The sequence below is a fragment of the Cornus florida genome, unplaced genomic scaffold (genome assembly GCF_030987335.1).
Source record: "Cornus florida cultivar Cherokee Brave unplaced genomic scaffold, ASM3098733v1 CherokeeBrave_3.0.0_Hap2_Chr06, whole genome shotgun sequence".
In the NCBI taxonomy this organism is placed as follows: domain Eukaryota; kingdom Viridiplantae; phylum Streptophyta; class Magnoliopsida; order Cornales; family Cornaceae; genus Cornus; species Cornus florida.
Genome location: NW_026775576.1, coordinates 67,778,363 through 67,800,768, shown reverse-complemented (window position 1 = coordinate 67,800,768; position 22,406 = coordinate 67,778,363). Strand labels below are relative to the sequence as shown.

The 22,406-nt window shown below is 32.9% G+C and overlaps 1 protein-coding gene across 1 annotated transcript; it reads right to left on the bottom strand.

Annotated features, from left to right (window-relative positions):
* Window positions 1–1,762: 1,762 nt before the first annotated feature.
* On the bottom strand, window positions 1,763–12,312 carry LOC132314265 (uncharacterized). Its single transcript, XM_059813148.1, has 7 exons — window positions 12,233–12,312; window positions 7,510–7,628; window positions 5,300–5,361; window positions 4,481–4,544; window positions 2,544–3,162; window positions 2,039–2,468; window positions 1,763–1,990 (listed from the first exon to the last, which is right to left on the bottom strand). Exons 1-7 carry the CDS (start codon window positions 12,310–12,312, stop codon window positions 1,763–1,765), a joined length of 1,602 nt encoding a protein of 533 aa, XP_059669131.1.
* Between the last annotated feature and the right edge of the window lie 10,094 nt (window positions 12,313–22,406).

Genomic DNA, 22,406 nt, shown 5'->3' with positions numbered 1-22,406 from the left:
CTTGGGTGAGGGAACATACAATGGTGGCCCAACTATCATCTTCAGGACTTCGATCCTTAACACTGCAACATTCTGTAGTGGCTGGAACAATAGCTATAAGCATTGGATGGTTTGGAGGTTATGGAAGGTGAGATGTTGATGTTTGGATGGGGTGATAAGTGTAGTCAGGGTTTAACGAGGGACCAACTGGCAGGGTTGGGAATGAAAAGGAGTTGCCATCATTTTGGTTAGGGTTGGTTAGGATTTGGTCCAACTGATTCTGAGTTAGTGCACGTGAAGCTTCAGCTTTACATAGGTTGATATGACATGTGTCATAAAAGTTTGAATTTGAATTCAAATTGGTGGCAGTTGGGTCAAATTCAGCTTCCATAACACGCAGTGGTGGCGCGTGGAGTGCACTCTTTGTGAGAATGTCCCTTAAGGCGTTGATGGCCGAACTCAGCGATGATGAGAGCTGTGAGATCAATTGCAGAGCAGCACGCAACTCTTCTTCCTTGCTATTGAGTAGCATTTTAAGTCTATCGATTTCCTTCAAGAGCTCAAATTTTGAAGCATCCATAATGGCTGCATCCAAACCATCCGGAAGGTAGACCACATCATCAACCTTCACGTTTGAGTGATTCAGAATGGGATCATGCTGAAGGGCTTTTAGAACTTTGTTAATAGTATGCCCAGAAACGGATGGAGGTCTCGGCTTCAAATCATTCAAAGAGGGAAGTACTTGGGGATTATGCAGAGCCTTTGATGGACAGGTTGAAGCTGATTTTGAAGGATGATCGGGAGGAAGGCTGTAATTTGGGGCTGGTTTTGGAGGATGATCAAGAGGAGTTGTTTTTTCGTTCATTGGGTTAGTTTTTAGGTGGTTATTTGAGGTTGATTTTGAAGGTATACGCGGGGGTTTATTCGGGAATAATGGAGGATGTGCATTAAGAGACGATGTACTTGGGTTATGCCTAAGTTGAGAGGGATTGAAAGGTGATTTTAGGTGATTGGGTGATTGGGATTTCAGGTTGTTGGCCGGCCAGCGAGGTGGTGTTACTGTTGGAGGTTTTTCTCTCATGGTTTTTCAGGTCTCCATGGTTTTTCCTTATCAGTATGTTCAATCCCATTCAAATGTTGTCTAAACTCGTTTCCCAATTATCTGATACAATCTATATATAGCTGGCCTTCTTCAATTTAAAACAAATTAAGGTGACCTGCACTATATAAAAGATGCAGACCTTTTAATTTCTTTTTCTTTTTTCTAGCAAATTGTGTCATGTACATTAAAATATGGTAGGGAGAGGAAGACATACAGTAACAACGCTTTCTTTGAATATATATATATATATATATATATATATATATATATACACACACACACACACACACACCTTGCTACGTACTGATGGTGTTGACATTGATTGAGGAGAATTAGTAATACGAAGCTGAAACATTTTGAAAGCATGTATTGTAGTGATTAAGCCCCATAAAATGAAGCACATTCCTGTAGAAACAGCAACCACCATATTTGTTGTGTTGTTTGAATGTTGTTTGACATCTTTAGCGACATGTATCGATTGAAACAGCAGTAAAAAAGCCATTACCCCGGCGACCATTGCGAAGGTGGTCATCACCCTGTTACTTCTGTAAAACTTGTCAAGTAGGGCCGGCCCTAAGATTGAAAAAATCTTGAGAGGTCCTAGGAAAACTTTAAATGTGAGGCCCTCTATACATAAGTTTCACAGGTGCCAAAAAAAATTATAAAAGTGTAAAATTTACATCAAAGTAAATGTGACCGTCTTGCATTTTGAGCTGCAAAATCATCAATTAAAGTGCTCAAATCAACTTTCTCTAATACATCTTTTTCAATAGATAAGATAGCCAATCCATTCAATCTCTCTTGTGTCATCGTCGACCGCAGGTAAGATTTGATTAACTTCAACTTTGAAAAGTTTCTTTCAGCAGATGCAACTGTAACTGGGATAGTCAATAATACTCTATATGCAATCTAAGAATTTGGAAAACAATAACCTAACCTTTTTATAAAATCCAATACTTCAATTGCCTTTTTTGTTTCTTTTGGTAAAGCTTCTCTTAAGACTTGTAGCTCTAAAGATAATTCAGTCCCATCAATATCAGAAACCATGTCATGTTTTAGAATATTTTCAAGGTTATGACATGAATACTTTAAACTATCATTATTTAGAGACTTCAACCTCTCCAAATTAAACAAAAATCCAAAAGAGTCATCATATTGTTGAAATTGTTCAAATCTACTCTTTAGTGAAGAAAGAGCTTGATCAACTATGTATATAAAGTAATTAACTTTAAACGATTCTTCGGCCGATTGTGTCATCTCTTCATTAGCACTCTTGTCAAATTGTTTCTTTCTACGAATGACATGTCTTTCACGGAATAATGGTTCAACTTCCCTTTCAGTTGCGATCTCTTTAGCCTCAATCATAGCAGATTTAAACCCATTTTCTCTATAAGTTTTAAAAAAAGAAATGAGTCCTTTTAAGAGATCTATAGCAACATCAATTTGCATGTCCTCTGTTTACATGATTTTGCTTACTTTGTTAATAGCATTCAATATATCAAACCAAATAACCATGCCAAGTAAGAACTCAAAATTCTCAATTTCATATGTAGCTAAGCACTCAGCATCACTTTTTGTCTTGGGATCTTCACTGGTATTTGCTAAGTGAATTAAAGCATTTCTTATATCTGGAGTTTGAAATCTTATTACTTTAACACTTTCTAGTTGACCTTCCCAACGTGTTTGGGATGATGGCTTAAGTATAAAACCTTTAATATTGTCTGTGAGAACTTTCCATCGCTTTGTGGAAGATGAAAACAATGAATACATGCATTGCACAACTCCAAAAAAAGATAATTCTTTACAACAAAAGTTTGCCATATCACAAAGTGCAAGATTAAGATATTGACAACCACACAGCGTATAGGATACTTTAGGATTTATATCTAGTAATATTTTTTGTACACCTTTGTGTTTCCCTTTCATATTAGAACCATTATCATACCATTGTCCTCTTACGTCACCAATATCAAGTTCAAGAGCTTTCAAAGCATCTACAAGTTCATCAAAAAGCCCTTGCCCTGATGTATCATCCACCTTTAGAAATCCTAAAAAGAACTCTTCCACATTTATCGGACTTGCTAAAACATTAACACATCTTAATATAAGTGACATTTGCTCTTCATGACTTGCTTCCGAAGTACAATCGAGAATAACTGAAAAGTATTTTGCTTCTTTAACCCTTTTAATGATTACACATTTAATTTCATTCGATATTCGAAGAATAAATTCATTTTGAATTTTGTGACTAAGATAATGGGAATGAATTTGTTTATCTTGAATTCAACGAATGTGCTCTTTCATTATTAGATCAAATTCAGCAATCATTTCAATTATGCTTAAAAAGTTTCCATTATTTTCTTCATAACGCTTCTCATTGTCCCTACGGAATGCCAAACTATTTCTAGCAAAAGTTTTCACAACGGAAATTATTCTCAATAATACTTGCCTCTAATGTTCTCTATCTTTATTGATTTTTTCTTCCACAGTTTTATTGATTGTTGCATTTTTTTGTAATCTGATTTCTAATTCAATCCAATGCCCCATGTTAACAATGTGTTCATGACTAGTCTCGTGACTTTTAAGTTTGTCAGTAAGATTTTTCCAGTCATTGACTCCTTCATTTGCCAACTGAGTTTTTTGTTCGTCACATTTAAACAACTTACAACAAAAGCAATAGACTCTATCCAAAGAACTCGAATAGAGTAGCCATCTCCTATCATGTTTTTCACCGTTTGACAAATGTCGAATGTAATATGTAGAAGAGAAATGCCTATTTTTTGAATTTTTAGGAAAATTTTTAAGTTTAGCATCTCTTGGAGGACCTCTTTCAACTAATAAATCTCTCATTTTTTTTATCAATATCTTTCCAATTTCCTGGATCATTAATGTTCAAAAGAAGATTATCATTCTCATTCAAATATTTTTCATTTATCAAATTTTCAAGTTGATTCACATTTTCTTCGTTTTGATTCTCATTCCTATTTTCATTCATTAAATCTCCATGTTCATTAAGATTTTCTTCATTCCTATGTTCTTCATTCACCAAATCATCAACTAAACTCTCAATTCGTGCATTGTTCCTAAGAAACTTATGAATAACACCTTTTTGAGATTGAATCAATTCTTCTTCTTTTTTTTCTTTTTCTTTTTATTCCCAAATTCAAAGTTTCTTTTAGACATAATTGTAAAAAAATCTTGAAATCTAAATAACAGGAAACACAATCAACATAAAACTAAACTTTAAAAAATAAAAAAATAAAAAAAAATAAAAAAATAAAAAAAAATGCTTTGCTGAAAGAAAATATAGATTACCTCAATGGCTCAATGATATGTCTTCAAGTGAAGGATTGCTCATGAATTGTCTAAATGATATGATTTACAGAAAAACAAAAATACCTCGTGAGATGTCTAAATAATATGTCTTCAAGTGAAGGGTTGCTGGATTGGAAGTTTGGAACTCCTGTATTACAAATTTACAACAAATTCATTGAGTTCACAGTTCACACAGAAGAATATGACAAATTAAATCAAAATAACAAATTTCACTATCAACGGGCGCCTAATATTACTTTTAGAAGCATCCAATGATCAGAATATGATGATGGTATGGGAGAAATCTGTCTAAGACTCTTATTAATTTTATTTTTTTAATTCCTAGCATATTTTTTCTCCTCTCTCATTATAAATTTTTTTTTTATTTTTTATTTTTTTTTCATCTTCTTCACAGTTACAATTTACAATCTCACTCCAAAAGAAGATTTTGAATATACTTATATTTTATCAAAGAATTTATTGGAGCATTAGACCAAATTATTATAAATCAGTTTTTATTATTCTATAACTTAAATTAGTTTATAGTTTTATTAAATTAAATTTATTGAGACATTGTCATAAATTTTTAAAAAATAAAAATAAAAAAAAGTTATAATTGTGGTAACAATTTATAGCTAACATTGTATAAATAATGCAATTCGTCTTCTGATTTTTCTTTTCTTTTGACTTGACTTGAAAATCATTTTTCATTGTTTACAATGTCATTAATTTATGTTGTAATAAGAAGTAAACAAGTTCTGCACTTGTCCTAATAAAAGCATAAATCCTTTAATTTTTATATGTTTAGTTTGGAGAGATAACTTATGTCGTAGACTCATTCACATAATTAAAGTACAAAATTTTTATTTATATTGTTAAATATGACTATTGGAAAGCACATACCCAAGAATGGCAAGGAGGCAGATTATCCAGAGAGAGAGATTGAATGGAGGAAGCGAATTTTCCTGCAATTAAAGATTCAAATAATTAATAATAAATATTTAGTGTGTGTCAGTGTGTGTATATATATAATATATATGTGTGTGTGTCACTGTTTGTGTTAGAATTTAGAAAAAGTAATGGGATGGGTGAGAGAGAGAGAGAGAGAGAGAGATCTGTGGAAAAAGAAGGCAAAGGGCAAGCCGGCAAAAGAGGTGATGATGTGATGACAGTGATGTTTTCAATTTTCTGTTTTGAACTTTGATTTTTGAGAAGAAAAAAAAATTTGCAGTTATAGACTTGTGGTCTTCAGTCTTGCACAGAGAGAGAGAGAGGGTAACAGGTAAGCTTGAGAGTTGAGAGTCCGTTGAAATTCTTGAGAAGGGCATTTTTCTTTTTCTTTTTCTTTTTTTTTTTTTTTGAGGCCCTTAAATGATTTGTTGGGTAACAAAATTTTTTTTATTTTTTTATTTTTTTGTGGCCCATCATTTATGGGCCTATAAATTTTGAGACCCTTTAAAAGATTTGCTGCATTTGGTTAAAGTTTTTTTTTTTTTTTTTTAGTGGCCCATCATGCATGGGCCTCAAAATTTTGAGGCCCCTTAAAATCTGAGGCCCTAGGCGACCGCCTTGGTCGCCTTGGGCTAGGGCCAGCCTTATTGTCAAGCATATGCTTCTCAGTTCTCAGACACTTTGTACTCCGATATGGATTCGACCCTGCGACTGCGACTCTGCGAGTGCCGCTCAGAAACTTTATGAGGTGTAGACAGAGGTACAGACAAACTAAAATGTGCAGTACCGCAGCCAATGCAAACTTGCTTAATAGCGCAGCCGGTACAAACTTGCTTAATTAGGAACAAGATTGTAAATTGCAATTCAATCTAAGAGCTTATGCAACCCGAATTGCAGTGGTTTAAGTTGTTAACTTTTAACTTAAAAAAAAGAAAAAAAAATCTTTATACTTCAGTCTTCTCATTAAGAATTTATTAATTAAATTTGTTGATTTAATTACACGCCACACATTCTCTTAATTTATTTATTTTTTCTTGCATTGACAGGGCAAGAAATGGACCCTTTTCTCTAGAGATCCAACCCAAATCCATTTTACCCGATTTGTACAATTATGGATCTTGTCTAGAAAACCTTCCTGTATTCGAATGGAAAAATGTACCTTTTATTATGAAAAGGATGTGATAAAACTTGGGATCCAACGTAAACGGAGCCATCATTTTATTATGTAAAAATATGTTTGAATCCCATTGATTTTATATAAAATATTCAAAATCACCACTAACATTTAAAAGTCCAAACCTCCTCTCACACGGGACCAATTTAAACAATCTTTGAGGCACTCATTGTTTCTTGTATTTCAAATTTTCAAGTTAAGGGCACAGTACCAAATATATATATATATATATATATATATAACAATCAAATAAAAAATATATAAAAAAAGAAGAAAAAAATTATTCAAATATGCACATTGAAAAGAAGTATAAAAAAAAATGAGAGAACTTTAAAAGAAAAAAATTAGAGTCAAGAAAATTTGACTTTTTCTTTTATGAAACTAAAGGAATTTGAAAAATAAATAAATAAAAGAAATTAAAAGAGATAATTTTAGAAACCAAAAATTTTAAGAGGCATTGTATTAATTTTTCATATATATGGCAAAAAAATCAAACATTACCTCAAATATTACAGAGGAGGCTAAGGCCCTGCATTGTGGTGGTCGAATGAAAGGAAGGAGGGAGATTCTAATAGAGTATCATTAGGCTTCTAGCCAAAGTAGCTCACAAAATTGAATTAAATTTTTCTTTAGCCGAACTTAATTAGTGTAATCATGCTTGTAAGTTGCTTTAATGTTTGCCCAATATTGTTTGATATCTTTAGAGACATAAATCAATTGAAGCAGCAATAAAAAAGCCATTGCGGCCACCGAAGATTGTCAAGGAGGTCATCATCCCGTGATCTCTGTAAAACTTGTCAAACATATACTTCTGGTAGACTTTCAACTCCAATATGGGTTCCACCTTGTGACTACCGCTCAAAAAGTTTGTGAAGTGTAGACAGAGGTTCAAAAAACACACAAATGTTTTAAGTGCCAAGAAAGTGAGCAACAACATTTTAATAACTGCAACAAACCATATGAAATCTTCTTCTTCAACAGCACCAACCAAATGAGGCAGCAAAAATACAGCAATGGCCAAATATATGCTCCAACGCGTTAACGTACATCTCCCAATTCTTATATGTCTGGTTCTTCCTGCCTTTTTCATTATCATCATCCATACCTCTGCTCAATATTGGACAAACATGATTGATGAGTACTGAAATTAGTAAAAGATGTGTATATATGCATGTGACTAATAGATTATATAATAAAAGGATAAATGATTCGAAGAATGATCAATTAATTACCTGCAATTTAATTCACTCGATATCTTGATCAGCAATAAGTAAGTAATGCATGATGAAGATGTAATTATTTATGGGTGAAGTGCAGAAAACATCTCTAAAATATAAAGTATAATTAAAGTGCATATCACATCTTTCATGTGTAAAAAAACTCTTAAAGTAGTTAATTTGGTGCAAATAGGTCCTTTAACAAATTTAAACCCTAACTTGACTAAATTACCCTTACTGAACCATTTTATAAAATATATAACAATATATAATTTTGTAAAATAACTAAAAAAGACACTATTGGAGAGTGTCCCTCATGCAAAAAAACACCCCTAAAGTTTCAATCTGGTGCAAATAGGTCCCTCTGACAAATTTAAACCCTAAGTTAACTAAATTATCATTACTGAATCATTTTATAAAATATATAAAAATAAATAATTTTATAAAATAACCGAAAATGACATAATTGGCTCAAATTTCAATCTGGTGCAAATAGGTCCCTCTGACAAATTTAAACCCTAAATTGACAAAATTATCCTTACTGAATTATTTTACAAAATATATAAAAATAAACAATTTTATAAAATAACCGAAAATGACATAATTGGAGGACGGCGACAATGGACAAGTAAAGATAAAAATATAAAATAAAAGTTAAAGTATAAAAGAAAAGTAAAGATAAAAATAAAAAATAAAAAACAAAAATAAAATGCAAACTAAAGAAAACAAAATTTTTCCAAACTCCAAAAACCAGTGCACACTGATATTAGAATTTTATTTTTAATTTTTTTTCTGGTTTAACAGTGTTGGTACAAAAAAATATATATATATATAAAATAAAAGTAGTAGAAAAGAGTAAATTGGAATCACAAAAAATTCAAATTTTTGTTCTACAAATTCTCAAAGTTTAAAAAAATATATATATATTTAGAGATATATATATAGAGAAAAAAGTTTCAAAAAAATACATATATAAGGTAATGTGCACATAACACCCCTATATTACAAAGTTAGTAACATATATACCCCCCTTAGGCATTTTCGAAAAAGTAAAATGGTAAAATGGGTATTACATCACTAATTTATGCCAGAGGTGGTATTTTTGCACATTGTTAAAAGATTAAAGATGTTTTTTGCACACTTTTTCAAATAAGGATAAAAATTCTACGTGGAGTATACTTTAGGTGTGCTTTCTGCACTTGTTTCAATTATTTATATAGGAGAGAGAGAGTGAATTCAAATTTGAATTGGAAATTTAACTCCGCATCAGAATTGGATTTTAAAAAGGATTTTAGTTGTTTGAAATGGATGAAATTGAATTTTAATCTTAATTGAGTAATATATATCCTATATTTACCAATTATTGATATTCTAAGAGTAAGACGAAAAGGAAAAGCCCCATGATGATCATGGATAGCAAAAAATTACTCACGATATATAAAATTTGTAATTATTTTACATATTTTAATTTGTGCAAATAAATACAAATCATAATTTTTGCAGTAAAATTACTTAAATTAACTTTACTTTATCTTTACAAAAAAATACAAAAATAAAAAATAAGCAAAAGCCAAAATGTCAAAATTATCTTTAAATTCATATATCATTTTCATATAACATTTTCCTTCTTCGCCTACCACAACTTAACAATACTCTCTCTCTCTCTCTCTCTCTATATATATATATATACACACACACACACACATATATTCTTCCTTTATTCAGGCACCCACCCGTCTTATATTTTATTCCATAGCCATAAATAAACCCAACTATTTATAAAAATTTGAGACAACATTGATTAACTAGTGAAGAATGACGTGTTGTATTGATGCATAAAGTTAAAATTTGAAGAAAGAACATATAAATGTAAAAATTTGCAAGTAAAAAATAAACAATTCCACACAAATGAAAATATTCATAGAATTGATCAAAACTTCCTAATATTGCTTTCATATATCATTTTTTTTATGATTTCTATCTCTTTATACCAAAAATTTGTAATTAGTTTGTAATTTTTTTCTCTTAATCGTTTTGAAGATATTGGAATTAATGGATTACTGATTGTTTGGAGCGGGTTAAATAAGTTAAGTAACGCTAATTGTGCTATGTGTTGATACTATGAAATTTATTGGGGTTTGCTGATTCCAAGTGCTTTGTTTTAGAGAGAAAAAAAAAATTAGAGAGAGATTCTTATCAACAACACAAAGAAATTTTAGAGAGAGATATATTATATTTTTTTATAAAAGGAGAGTTCTAGGAATAGAAGGAAAATTTATAAAATTAGAAAAAAAAATTTGCAAGAAAGATTATGTTTGTATATATATAAAGATTATATATCTATATATATATGTTGAAATAAATAACATTCAAAAAAATTAAAAATGATGTACAAAATCTCATGACAAACCAAATGAAATATAGTATCATAAAAATAAAATAAAAAATAAAAAGGATGTCCTCTGGGTAATAGGTTGCTAAACGCGAAACATAGAAATATTTTAGAGAAGGAAAAAATATTAAAGAGAAAAATTTTCATCAATAGGTTTTTAAGTACATCCAAACAAATCCTTGGTAGGGACATTCTTGTTACACAAAAATAGTTTTTTTTGGAATTAAAAATAATAATAATAAGATCACTAACGGATATTTTTCAACAAATTTATTCAAGAGACAAATTGTTCAAAAGATATAAAATACGGCCATATGGGAGTTATATGCACTTTTTAAATTTATTTATTTTAATATGGGTGTTATTTTGCACATTTTTATATAGCTGACTTAACCTTTGCATTATCCTGATTTCTCTTCGTATTACTTTTCCAACTAATCGCAATCAACCGTGATCCATCCTCATAGACCAATCATTCAAAGCCACGTTGGCCTTTAGAAGGTCCCACTAACCTCAAATAGTGTATAATTCCTTTTCTTTTAACTGTGTGTTGGTTTTCGCGTGCCACTGAGCAGGGAGATTTGGAAAAAGGTATAACTTAACAAAAGGTTAAGGGAGGAGTGGATTCGAACTTGGGATAATAGGGCAGAGGCGCTCTGACCCTTTGTTACTCTGTCTTTTACACGCCAGTGTGTTTATTAGGGCTGGGCATACGGGCGAATAAAATATGGATTCTGACCCATATTTAACATGCTTGTAGTGGGTTAAGACTTAAGTACAGATCGGGTCCATTTTTGAAAAAAAAATAATAAAACCGAGAGGCATGTACGCTTTTAACAGGATTGATACAGATTTTTTTGACACGGATTAAAAAAAAGTCAGATTAGTTATTTAATGAATCTTTTAATTTACTGATTAGATAAAAAAGACTTTCACGGTGGATTAGGATCTTTTATTTTAAATGAATCCTTGTACCCATGTATAATAGGGGTGACAATTGGGTGCAACTCACGGACACCTCCCTCTGTTTCTCTCATCCCCAAACCAAATGCAATAATATATATGTAGTAAACAAGTTGGCAGTGGACTTTATTCTCTATGACCAGTTGTAGAATAAAGTCCACTGCCAACTTCTTTGGTTAAAATTTACAATCCATCATATAATAAAATTGTCAATCTATATAGAGCATATATAATAAAATTTTCAATCTATTGTGCTCCGAACAAAAGTATTACACAACTTAGAATCAAATAGCTTAATAGCCAACTATAGAGATTAGTGCATATATGACACAAGATTTCCAAAACACCAAACTCCATAACCAAACCTCACCTCACCTCACCTCACCTCACCTCAATCAAGAGATAGAGGAAGAAGAAGGGGAAGAGGCATCTAGAAATCCGATACTGAGATCCTTTTATGTGGCTGATTCGAGGTCTTGCACTGTCGTGAAAAAGGCAATTTTGGTGAAAGCAGCTGGAACTGATGTAGCGGATTTAACAAATGGGGGCTACTCTTGTTTCTTGAGATATCAGTTGCAAACGCCAACCATTTCTCTCTCTAATTTTAGGGGTTTGCTTTGGGCTATCGGTTGAGACGATGTGGGCTATCAACACAGCCGGAACCACGAATCGGATACAGAAGATGAGAAGAAGAGGCGGCGCCGCAGCTTCAAATTGAGAGTGTTTGGTATGAGAAGATGAGATGTGTATATGGTTTACAAATTACAATGACTCTCAAGTCAATGACCTAGACTAACATGGACTACGTGGGCGCAGTACTGGATAATATTATAATAGTAACTAAATTACGTATACTTACTTATTTGACTTAATTACAACGACACTCCTGTTCTTGAAGTTTGATGTATTGATAATCATATACAACTTAGTTGTTATTTGGACGATGACACTCCTTAGGTTTGATAAAGTTAACAAAGACAACCCCAAGGGTTCAAACATGCCCTTAGAAGATCTAAAAAGATGAGAGTGCCCTTAATATTTAATTCATTTTAACCATAAAATATTAAACATTTAAAAAGACTAAAACACCTTTATATAATATCTGTTGCACAACCCCAACCACCCCCACCCTCCATTACCTCAATTTCTTTACGCCCCCACCACCTACTGTCATTTCATCCTCCACACCACCACCGCAAAGCTCCACAACAGCCACCATTTCTCTCTATTGTTCACCACCATGGCCGCAAACCCCATATTCTATCTCTCTTTCTACAAATCACAAACCCTAATTTTCCCTATATAAATATATACATACACACACATACATATATTATGCATTTTAGGGATCTGACCATTGTTACCACCATTTCTCTGAGCTTCTTTGAATTGATCAACCTACTTTTCTAACCTATAACACTTTAGGGGCATCTTCTTCACCAAAATACGTCGATTTCAAACCCTAGGGTTTGTAGAATTTTGTGAATCAATTCGGACTGATTTGATCTTTACCGGATGGTGGAACTTGGGGTTTTTGCGGTGGTGACCCACCCCACCTATTATTCTTCTTCAATGACCCCGAAGACGTACCCACCCTTCTTCTTGTTCAACGACGGTAACAAGCCCGAAGACCCACCACCGGTAATCAAACTACAAATGAAGAAGACCACTTCCATGATTGGGGTGCTAATCAGCGATTCGTTACGGATGTCGGCTAGTAAATTACTCACCATCGCGGTTCTGCTGGAGAAGGAATATGGTCTGTGTGCCAGAGAATGAAATCTCAAACAAGCCTCAACCACTCCCGGAGCTAGAGTCCACCTTCCATAGTTGTTTCAACATTCTCTCTTTCTTTACGACGGTGCTCCCCAATACGCAAATAGTCGATCTATGGCGAAGATAGGTTGTTTTACCCACGACAGCGAAACTGACGATTAGGGTTTCGGGGCAAGAAACACCGTCGGTATTGATGAATGGCTCTTAGGGTTTGATTGGAACCAATACGCGACATCGATCTGCGGCGATGGCGAGTGATGGTGGTAGTGGTGGCGATGGCTGGTGATGGTGGGTGGTAGTGGTAGCGATGGCTAGTGATGGTGGGTGGTAGTGGTGGCAATGAGTGGTATTGGTGGGTGGTAGTGGTGGGGATGCCGTTGCTCCTCTTTTCCTCTATGCTATTCCATACATATATATGGGCAATAGTGTAGATAGTATATATATATATAAGGGCAAATTTGACTTTTTATGAGTTATGATATTTTACAATAAAAATGAATTAATATTGAAGGGCAATATTGTCTTTTCAAATGTTTTAAGGGTTTGTTTGGATTACAATTATTACAGGGGGTGTCTTTGTCCAAAAAACAGTTAAGTTGTATATGACTGTCAATACATCAAACCTCAAGGGGTGTCGTTGTAATTAACCCTACTTATTTAAACAAACAAGTATATATGTACACACACACACACACACACACACACACAAGCGTGGTTTCAGTCGAACTGGAACGGAAACAAACCGTAAATGGATGGTTCCTAAATTTTGAAACTGGAACCGTGAGAATCGGAACTGAAGCTCCAATTTGATCCGATTTGATTCAGTTCCACAGTTCTTTTGTGCACCCTTAGAGATTATGAATTATATTCAATTATTAATTGAGAGAGCTCCCTTTATGCTATGTTCGGTAGGAAGAAAAATAGGAATGATGAGTGAAACAAGTAAACTTATTATAGAAATTTTAAATTACTACATCACTCTTCATAAATATTTAATAAATCTTATAAATAAAGTAAAGGATGGATTTAATTATATTGTCAGTTTTTTCTATTCTCTTCCATCCAACCGAACAAAAAAAGGGAAACGCTTAATTTCTTCCCTAGGGATGTCTCAGTTATCCTTTCTTCTCGATCCCTTCAATTCAATTTTTTTTCCTTCTTACCGAACGGATCATTAGTCTCCTAGCTAGCTGCAAAAGAAACCTCACTTTTTTTTTTAAAAAAAATATCTTTTTTAAACTCAAGTTACTATAAACTATGGATTAAAAAAATGTTTGAGAATAAAAAATTAAACATGTTGAAAAAAGATTAAAATGCGTTGAGATAAATATTAATGGATTGAGGTAAAGATTGGGTTTTGTTTGAAGAAAGGAAATGCAATTTTCTTGCAGGAGAATTAAAAAAAAATAATTGAAAAAGAAGAGTATGAAGGGGAAAAATAAAGAATTAGAAGGATTTTTTGAAAAAAAAAATTAATTTTAGAAGGTAATTTAGTATAATTTAATAAACTATATGCCTAAAATGTAAAAATAAAAAATGAAAAATAACAGTAGCACGACTAAGGGGGCAGCTTTGAAAAAAGAATATTCAGGGTGGGCATTTTGTATAATTTATTAAACTATAGGTATAAAAATTAAATATTCTCTAATGAGCCAGCATGGGGGCTCCGTCCCTAGGTTCAAGCACGAGTATCTACACCAACAGAGAGGCTATATCATTTTATAAGTTCAAGCATCAGCAGAGGCGATGAACAGAATGAGTGCTGCGGCAAAATGACATGCATGAGACTCTTCTCACCGATCCCATCATCCCCACTTGGATGAAAATATAATGAATAGTCATTCGATGAAAATGCCTAATGTAAGGTTCTAATATAGTAATTCGCAATGTAATTAATTAAGGATGTACTAACTACATATAGAATTAATCAAAATCGGTACCTGTCGAAACGTGCACATCAGGATTAACCTTTTCAATTAGTAATTAATTGACCTTCAGTGGGGTTCTCCATCATTATGCTGTTGATCGTGATTTGAATATATTCTATTTTAATTAAAGTCATCTTTGATGGTATATTGGGCTAATTAATTATGTCTAGATTCACTAGCACTGTCTAGTACTAGGAACATATAAACCTAGCACTGTCTAGTACTAGAACATGTAAACCATGCATGCAGGAACAGAACTAGCCATTACGTATGTATTTAGCTAGCATGTAAGTAATATAAATGAATATATACATATATATATATATATATATATAAGATAAGGATAGAAAACACACTTAAAATATATTTTGCGTAACACTTTTACTCTTTATTTGAAAAAATATGAAAAAAATACATATAATCTTTTCACATTGTGCAAAAATACCACATTCTCTAACATAAATTAATATTGTAATACTCGTTTTTTTCTTTTATTCTTTTGAAAATGCCCAAAAGGATATATATGTTATCAATATCATAGTATAGGGGTGTTACGTGCACATTACATTTTTTTATTTTTTTTTTATTTTTTTTCTATATATATCTTTAAACATTTGTTTTTAAACTTTGAGAATTTTTAGAATAAGGATTTAAATTTTTTGAGATTTCAGTTTACTCTTTTTTACTATTTTTTTTTTCTATATTTTATTTTATTTTGTAGCAACAATTGCAAAAAAATAAAAAATAAAAACTCCCAAAAGTGGTTTTTGGAGTTTGATTTTTTTTTTTTTTTTTCGTTTGCACTTTAAGTTTGTTTTTTATTTTTTATTTTTATCTTTACTTTTCTTTTATATTTTTATATTTTTATCTTTACTTGTCCATTATCGGTGTCCTCCAATAGTGTTATTTTTGGTCATTTTATAAAATATATATAATTAATTATTTTTATATATTTTATAAAATGGTCCAGTAAGGCTAATTTAGTCAACTTATGGTTTAAATCTGTTAAAAAAACCTATTTGCACAAGATTTAAACTTTAGGGGCATTTGTTGTACGAGAATAGTGTCATTTTCGATCATTTTACAAAATTATTTATTTTTATATATTTTATAAAATGGTTCAAGGTAATTGAATCAACTTAGGGTTTAAATTTGTCAGAATGACGCATTTGTACCAGATTGAAATTTTAGGGGCATTTGTTGTACGAGAATAGTGTCATTTTCGATCATTTTATAAAATTATTTACTTTTGTATTTTTTATTAAATAATTAGTAAGAGTAATTTAGTCAATTTAGGATTTAAATAACTTTAGGGGTACTTTTTGCACGCGAAAGATGTGATATGTACTGTAAAAAGGTATTTTCTGCGCTTGACCCATATATACATATACATATATATACATATACACACACACAGAGTAGCGTTCAATTGCTCCCTGAGAGTATAGAGTTGCATATTCACTTTTAATCTTGACCTTAGAATCTAATCCTACGGTAATTAATTAGTCAGTGTTTGGTTTTTATATTTAAGGCAATTGCTTATTTTTTGAGATAGCAATTCTATATTATTAATAGGAAATGACAAAACTATACAAGTTTTTAATGGAAACAAATTAAATCAAATTAAAACCAAATTGGAAAAATTTAAAACAAATTAAAAGATATGGTTTGAGAATTCGGATAGGAAGGAATTTGTATAAAAGATATAAAAGAAAATCATAACCAATTTTGATTTAATTTGTTTCCATTAAACCCTAAATCCTAAACCCTAAAACTCTAAACCCCAAACCCTAAATCCCTAAACCCCTAAATATTAAACCCTAAACCCTAAAACCCTAAACCCTATTTTTTTTTTTATTTTTAATTGGTATGGTTTGAGAATTCGGATAGGAAGGAACCCTAAACCTTAAAACCCTGAACTTTAAATCCTAAACCCTAAATTCTAAATCCCTAAACCCTAACTCCTATTTTTTTTAAATTTTTAATTGGTATGGTTTGAGAATTCGTATAAAATATATAAAATAAAATCCTAACCAATTTTGATTTAATTTGTTTTTATTAAAAACTTGTATAGTTTTGTCATTTCCTATTAATAATATAGAATTTTTATCTCAAAAAAAAAAAGCAATTGCCTTAAATATAAAAACCAAACACTGACTAATTAATTACGTATGATTAGATTCTAAGATTAAGATTAAACTCTATACTCTTATGGAGCAATTAAACGCCACTATATATATATATATATATATATAATAGGAAACTACATCTATGGCTGGATTATGTCCATCTAATTAACACGTTCCATTCATAGATAGCGATCAGTAAGTGGGCATGGCTCAGTCTACATAGGACAGAAATGTTAACATGTTAACTTGCACATCTCTCACTAATTATTTGTAATATCGAAATATAATACAGTCACGAACTCTCCCGTGTTCTCTCCAAGGAACTCGTATTGATAAAATGACAATACTCACCTATTTATTAATGGATAGGTGCTCACTATTAACCATTGGTATGATCCAATTAAAAATTTAACATTTGATATTATTTAATTTATATAAACTAATTATTTTAAAATCAAATTTATATTTTTATCATCACCTCCCTTTGTTGTGCTTATGTCAAAAGAAGTCCCCACATAATAATAATATCAACTACACGCACAGACACAGACAGGGAATTTTTTTTTATACAACTGGTCATAGGGAATAAAGTCCACTGCCAACTTGGTCGTAAGCATGACGACACTGAAACGCAATGGGAACAAATGCGGAAGTAAACTTTGTTTGCATATATACTACGTATTATTTAGAGATAACTGAAACGCAATGGGAACAAATGCGGAAGTAGACTTTGTTTACATATATACTACGTATTATTTTGTGTGTGAGAGAAAGAGATGGCAACGGGTGGAGTTTGCTAGACCTTATTTTAGCCCTGTTAAAAAATTCGTCATACTAATTCCGTTTCAAGTTCGGGACAGGTTTATAATTGATATACCATCCCTGCCCCTACTCCGGTAGTTAGAATACTGACTCCGTCCCGCATACTTTGTTTAATTACGTTAAAGTTGAGATTGCTGAATTAATTCCTAGACTTGGGATAGAATATTAAGATCTTGAATTCTTGATTGATTCTTGAGGATTGAATCACATGCACAATTATGAAATTTTACTAAGTAATGATCCTGGAGAATATTTAATCAAAATATATTAATGGACACTTAACTTAAACATATACTTTTTACATATATATATATATATATATATATATATATATATAGAATTCTTGATTGATTCTTGAGAATTGAATCACATGCACAATTATATATATATATATAATCGGCGTCGGGGCGGGGCGGGGGTGGGGGTGGGGGCATCACTAAATCCGCCCCCGCCCCAAACCCGCTTCGGGTTTTCAATTCTTTTACCATATCTGATCCAAACCTATTTATAGAGTTACCAAATCCGCCCCATTAGGAGCGGAGCGGGACGGAAACCTAGCGGGTTGGAGAAAATTGCCATCCTTAAGAGAGAGAGAGAGGCATTTGGTTGAGTCGCTCTCTTCCAAGGGCAGAGTCAGGATTTGAAAATATGAAGGGGCTTAATAAAAATTCAAGTAGAGAATTTATTGAAAAAAAAAAAAAATTTGAAGCAGTAAAGATGAAAACACCAAATACAATACCACATCATGCTAAACAATTCCTAGGTCTTTTTCAATCTTCTAGTTCTAATTTGTTTGAAGGTTTCGTTTTTGAGCTGGGCCATTTATCATTTATGTTTTATTATGAATTGGGCAACTTGGGCTAGGCTATGGCTAATATGAAATAGTAGTATTAATTATTATTATTAACCTGGGCAAGGTTAGCCTTGCTCTATTCCACATCGCTTTAACCTTGCCCTCCACAAAATCTTTCCTGGTTGCATCGCTATCACCGCAACTTCCTTGTCACCTCTGTTCGTCATATATGTGATTAGTAAGTTATATACGTGTGTTTTAGTGTGTGAATTTCTTGTTTGTAATTGTTTGTTTCTTTGAACTAATGCCCTCTCTCTTATCCTGGCATTCTATTTGTAGAGAAATTCTCTCTCCTGGTCGCATCGCCATTACTCTGACTGCATTGTCACCTTTGTTTGTCGCCATATATATCATCATCAGTAAGTTATATACGTGCGTTTCAGTTTGCGAATTTCTTATTTGTAATTGTTTGTATATTTCTTGGAACTAATGCCATCTCTCTCCTATCTTGGCCTTCTATAATTCTCTTACTACTTTTCCTCTCTCTCCCTCCTTACATCTTCTTGCAATTCAGAGAACGAATATGAGAATTAAAATTATATTCGATATATTTACTGATGGTGTTACATTCACTATATAGACTGAAACCTAGCTAAAATAGGTAACTAATTATACAATAATCGGGAAACTAATTACTTATCAATTAGCCCTAAATCAAGGAGTAAATAATTCAATCCTATAACTGTATAATCTATATAATTCCGGATAAAATCTCAACACTCCCCCTAAGTTGGTGCATAGATGTCACATATGCCCAACTTGTTTAAAATTTTTAAAAACACTCGATTTGAAACTGTTTTGGTGAGAATGTTAGCTAGTTGATCCTCAGATCGAATTTTAGGTAACTCTATAATTTTTTCATCCAACTTCTTCTTAATGAAGAATCTGTCTATTTCGATATGCTTCATACGATCATGTTAAACTGGATTATGGGCAATATCACATGCTGCTTTATTGTTACAATATAGTCGAATAGGTTGCCCAGGTAGATAACCCAAATCCGGCAAGAGAAGTCTTAACCACAATGCTTCACAAAGTTCAAGCGCCATACCTTTAAATTCAGCTTCTGCACTCGAACAAGCAACAACATTCTATTTCTTGCTTCTCCATGTAACAAGATTACCTCATACAAAAGTAAAGTAATCTATAGCTCCAGCCCAGTCAGCATCAGTATATGCATCTATGTTTTGATAACCAGCATTTTTAGTGAACAAAATTCCTTTTACAGGAGCAGATTTCAGATACCTTAAAATGCGCATAACTGCAGTCATATGTTGTTCTCCAGGATCATACATAAAATGGCTAATAATGCTCAATGCATAAGCCAGATCCGGTTTCGTGTGTGCTAAGTACATCAATCTCCTTACAAGTCTTTGGTATCTTCCTTTATTAGCGGGTACTTGATTGGACTCAACACATAACTTCAGTCCTTCTTTCACTGGTGTCTCAGCTGGTTGACATGCTGTCATACCAATCTCTTGTAATAAATTTAAGGCATATTTTCTTTGAGATATAACGATTCATTTATTAGATTGAGATACTTCAATCCCAAGAAAATATCTCAAAGGACTTAGATCTTTCATTTCGAATTCTTTCGATAAAAACTTCTTGAGAGCCTTCATTTATTCAGGTTATTCCCTGTAACCACCATGTCATCTACATATATAAGAGTGCAGTGATCTTACCCTGTTGTTTCTTCAGGAATAACGTATGGTCAGAATTGCTCTGACGCTAGCCAAAGGCTACCATAGACTTTGTGAATCTTCCAAACTATGCTCTCGGAGATTGTTTCAACCCATCTAATGATTTCTTTACCCTGCACACCTTCCGACTATACTTTTCGGGTATCATGCATCCTGGTGGGAGATCCATGTAGACTTCTTTAGATAATTCACCATGCAGAAAGGCATTCTTCACATCGAATTATTGCAATGGCCAATCTAAGTTCACAGCTAAAGACAGCAAGACTTGAACTGTGTTGATTTTGTGCCATTGGCTTTATACTTCACAGTGTAAATCCATCGACATCCAACTGGTTTCTTTCCTGGTGGAGGATCAATGATGTAAGTGCAAAAATTCGTTCGACTTTGACAAGTCAACGAATTCTCTACAATTATTACACCCAAGATAATAATATAGAACAAAGAGAAATTATATAGAGATGAGGGGGTATTTTGATGATACGACCGAACCTAAGATTACCTAGATTGCCTACGTAACCCGCATGGAGCGTGGGAATCAGGTCGGAACGTAGTTTTGGCAATGAGAATTGGATTTCTATTTTTGGAGGCTTTGCCCTTTTTTCTCTTCTCCCCTATTAAGGGTCATGAGCCCTTTTTTATATAGGAAAAAACCTTAATGGATTCCTTTTAGGACTCGCATTGCTTGTCCCCTAAGAATCTGAATTACATCATACTTTCCTTATAACAAGGATTTACATTATTTGGTTTCCATATATTATAATTCTTCTTCTAATAGAACTGTTACTAAAATGGGTTTAGTAATATATTTGTACCTGGGCTCAGGGTCTCATTATCTCGGACCTTCTTAATGAGTTCAGCTCATTATGATTAGTTGACCCAGCCCAAGCTTCTTGTAGAAGCCCAATATGAAAAGTTGAATAGTCTCAGTATTTGTGGTGGTCCCCTCATATGATGATGTATCTTGTCATAATTGGAAGGGGAGATTTTTGCCTCTACACTTTGCCCTCAATTCCTTTTTGTTTGACGTAACAACCATAGCTATAGGGAATTAATCGTAGCTAATGATTTGTAATAGTAATTGTAGTAAACCAAAATGTCCGAGGCTCGAGGCTCCTTGGCTATGCGAGGAATTTTTGATGTCTTCAGACTCTTGAGATCCGAGGTATTTGACTAATGCCTCGGGCCTTTGAGGCCCGAAACATGTATTTTACTGATTCCTTTGAAGTTCTGTGGTCTAAATTATACTTTTCCTTGACAATGATATATGCCTTGGAGTAGTTTATTAATATCTTCGAAATATTAAGGTCCGAAGTATATAATTCCTCGGCCTCTGCATGTGCCTTAAAGGAATTAACTAATGTGGGACCCCAAGTCATGCTTTTCCTTGACAGTGATATATGCCTTGGAGTAGTTTATTAATATCTTCGAAATATTGAGGTCGGAACATGTAATTCCTCGGCCTCTACATGTGCCTTAAAGGAATTTACTAATGTGGGACTCTTGGGATCCGAAGTTTATAGTTCCTCGGCTTCTGTATTCGCCTAAGAGGAATTTTATTGATGCCCCCAGACTCTAGAGGTCTGAGGCTTGTATTTCCTCGACTTCTGCCTTTGCCTTAGAGGAATTTTATTGATGCCCTCAGACTCTTGAGGTCCAAGGCTTATATTTACATTGATACATTCGAACTCTTATGGTCCGAAGCTTGTGGTTCCTAGGCTGTGCGCCTTAAAGGAGTTTATTGATATCTTCGGACTCTTGGAGTCCGAGGCTTGTGATATCCTTGGCTTCATACCTAAGAGTAACTTTACGGACTCGTGGGTTCGAAGATTTCAAAAGTGAGAGAAGGTCTTCGGATTGTGGGTCTGAGAATTCAAAAGTAAGATAAGGTCTTTGGACTCAAGGGTCCGAGGATTCAAAAGTGAGATAAGGTCTTCGGACTCATGGGTCCGAAGATTCAAAAGTGAGAATATATTTTCTTCAGACTCGGGGGTCGAGGATTCAAAAGTGAGAGAACATATTTTCTTTTCTTAGTAGCTCTTTAGGGCTACTTATCTTGCCTTCATTACGGAAGGTATTTGCCCCATTAAGGAAAGAAAAATATG

What these genes read in the sequence shown, in the direction of transcription:
- LOC132314265 (XM_059813148.1), bottom strand. Translation starts at nt 12,312, where the DNA reads ATGGTGGCTGTTGTGGAGCTTTGCGGTGGTGGTGTGGAGGATGAAATG. An exon ending in GGGGGCGTAAAGAAATTGAG is followed by an intron (nt 7,629 to 12,232) that starts GTAATGGAGGGT and finishes AATATTGAGCAG; the next exon opens with AGGTATGGATGATGATAATG. An exon ending in TATTTTTGCTGCCTCATTTG is followed by an intron (nt 5,362 to 7,509) that starts GTTGGTGCTGTT and finishes CTTTAATTGCAG; the next exon opens with GAAAATTCGCTTCCTCCATT.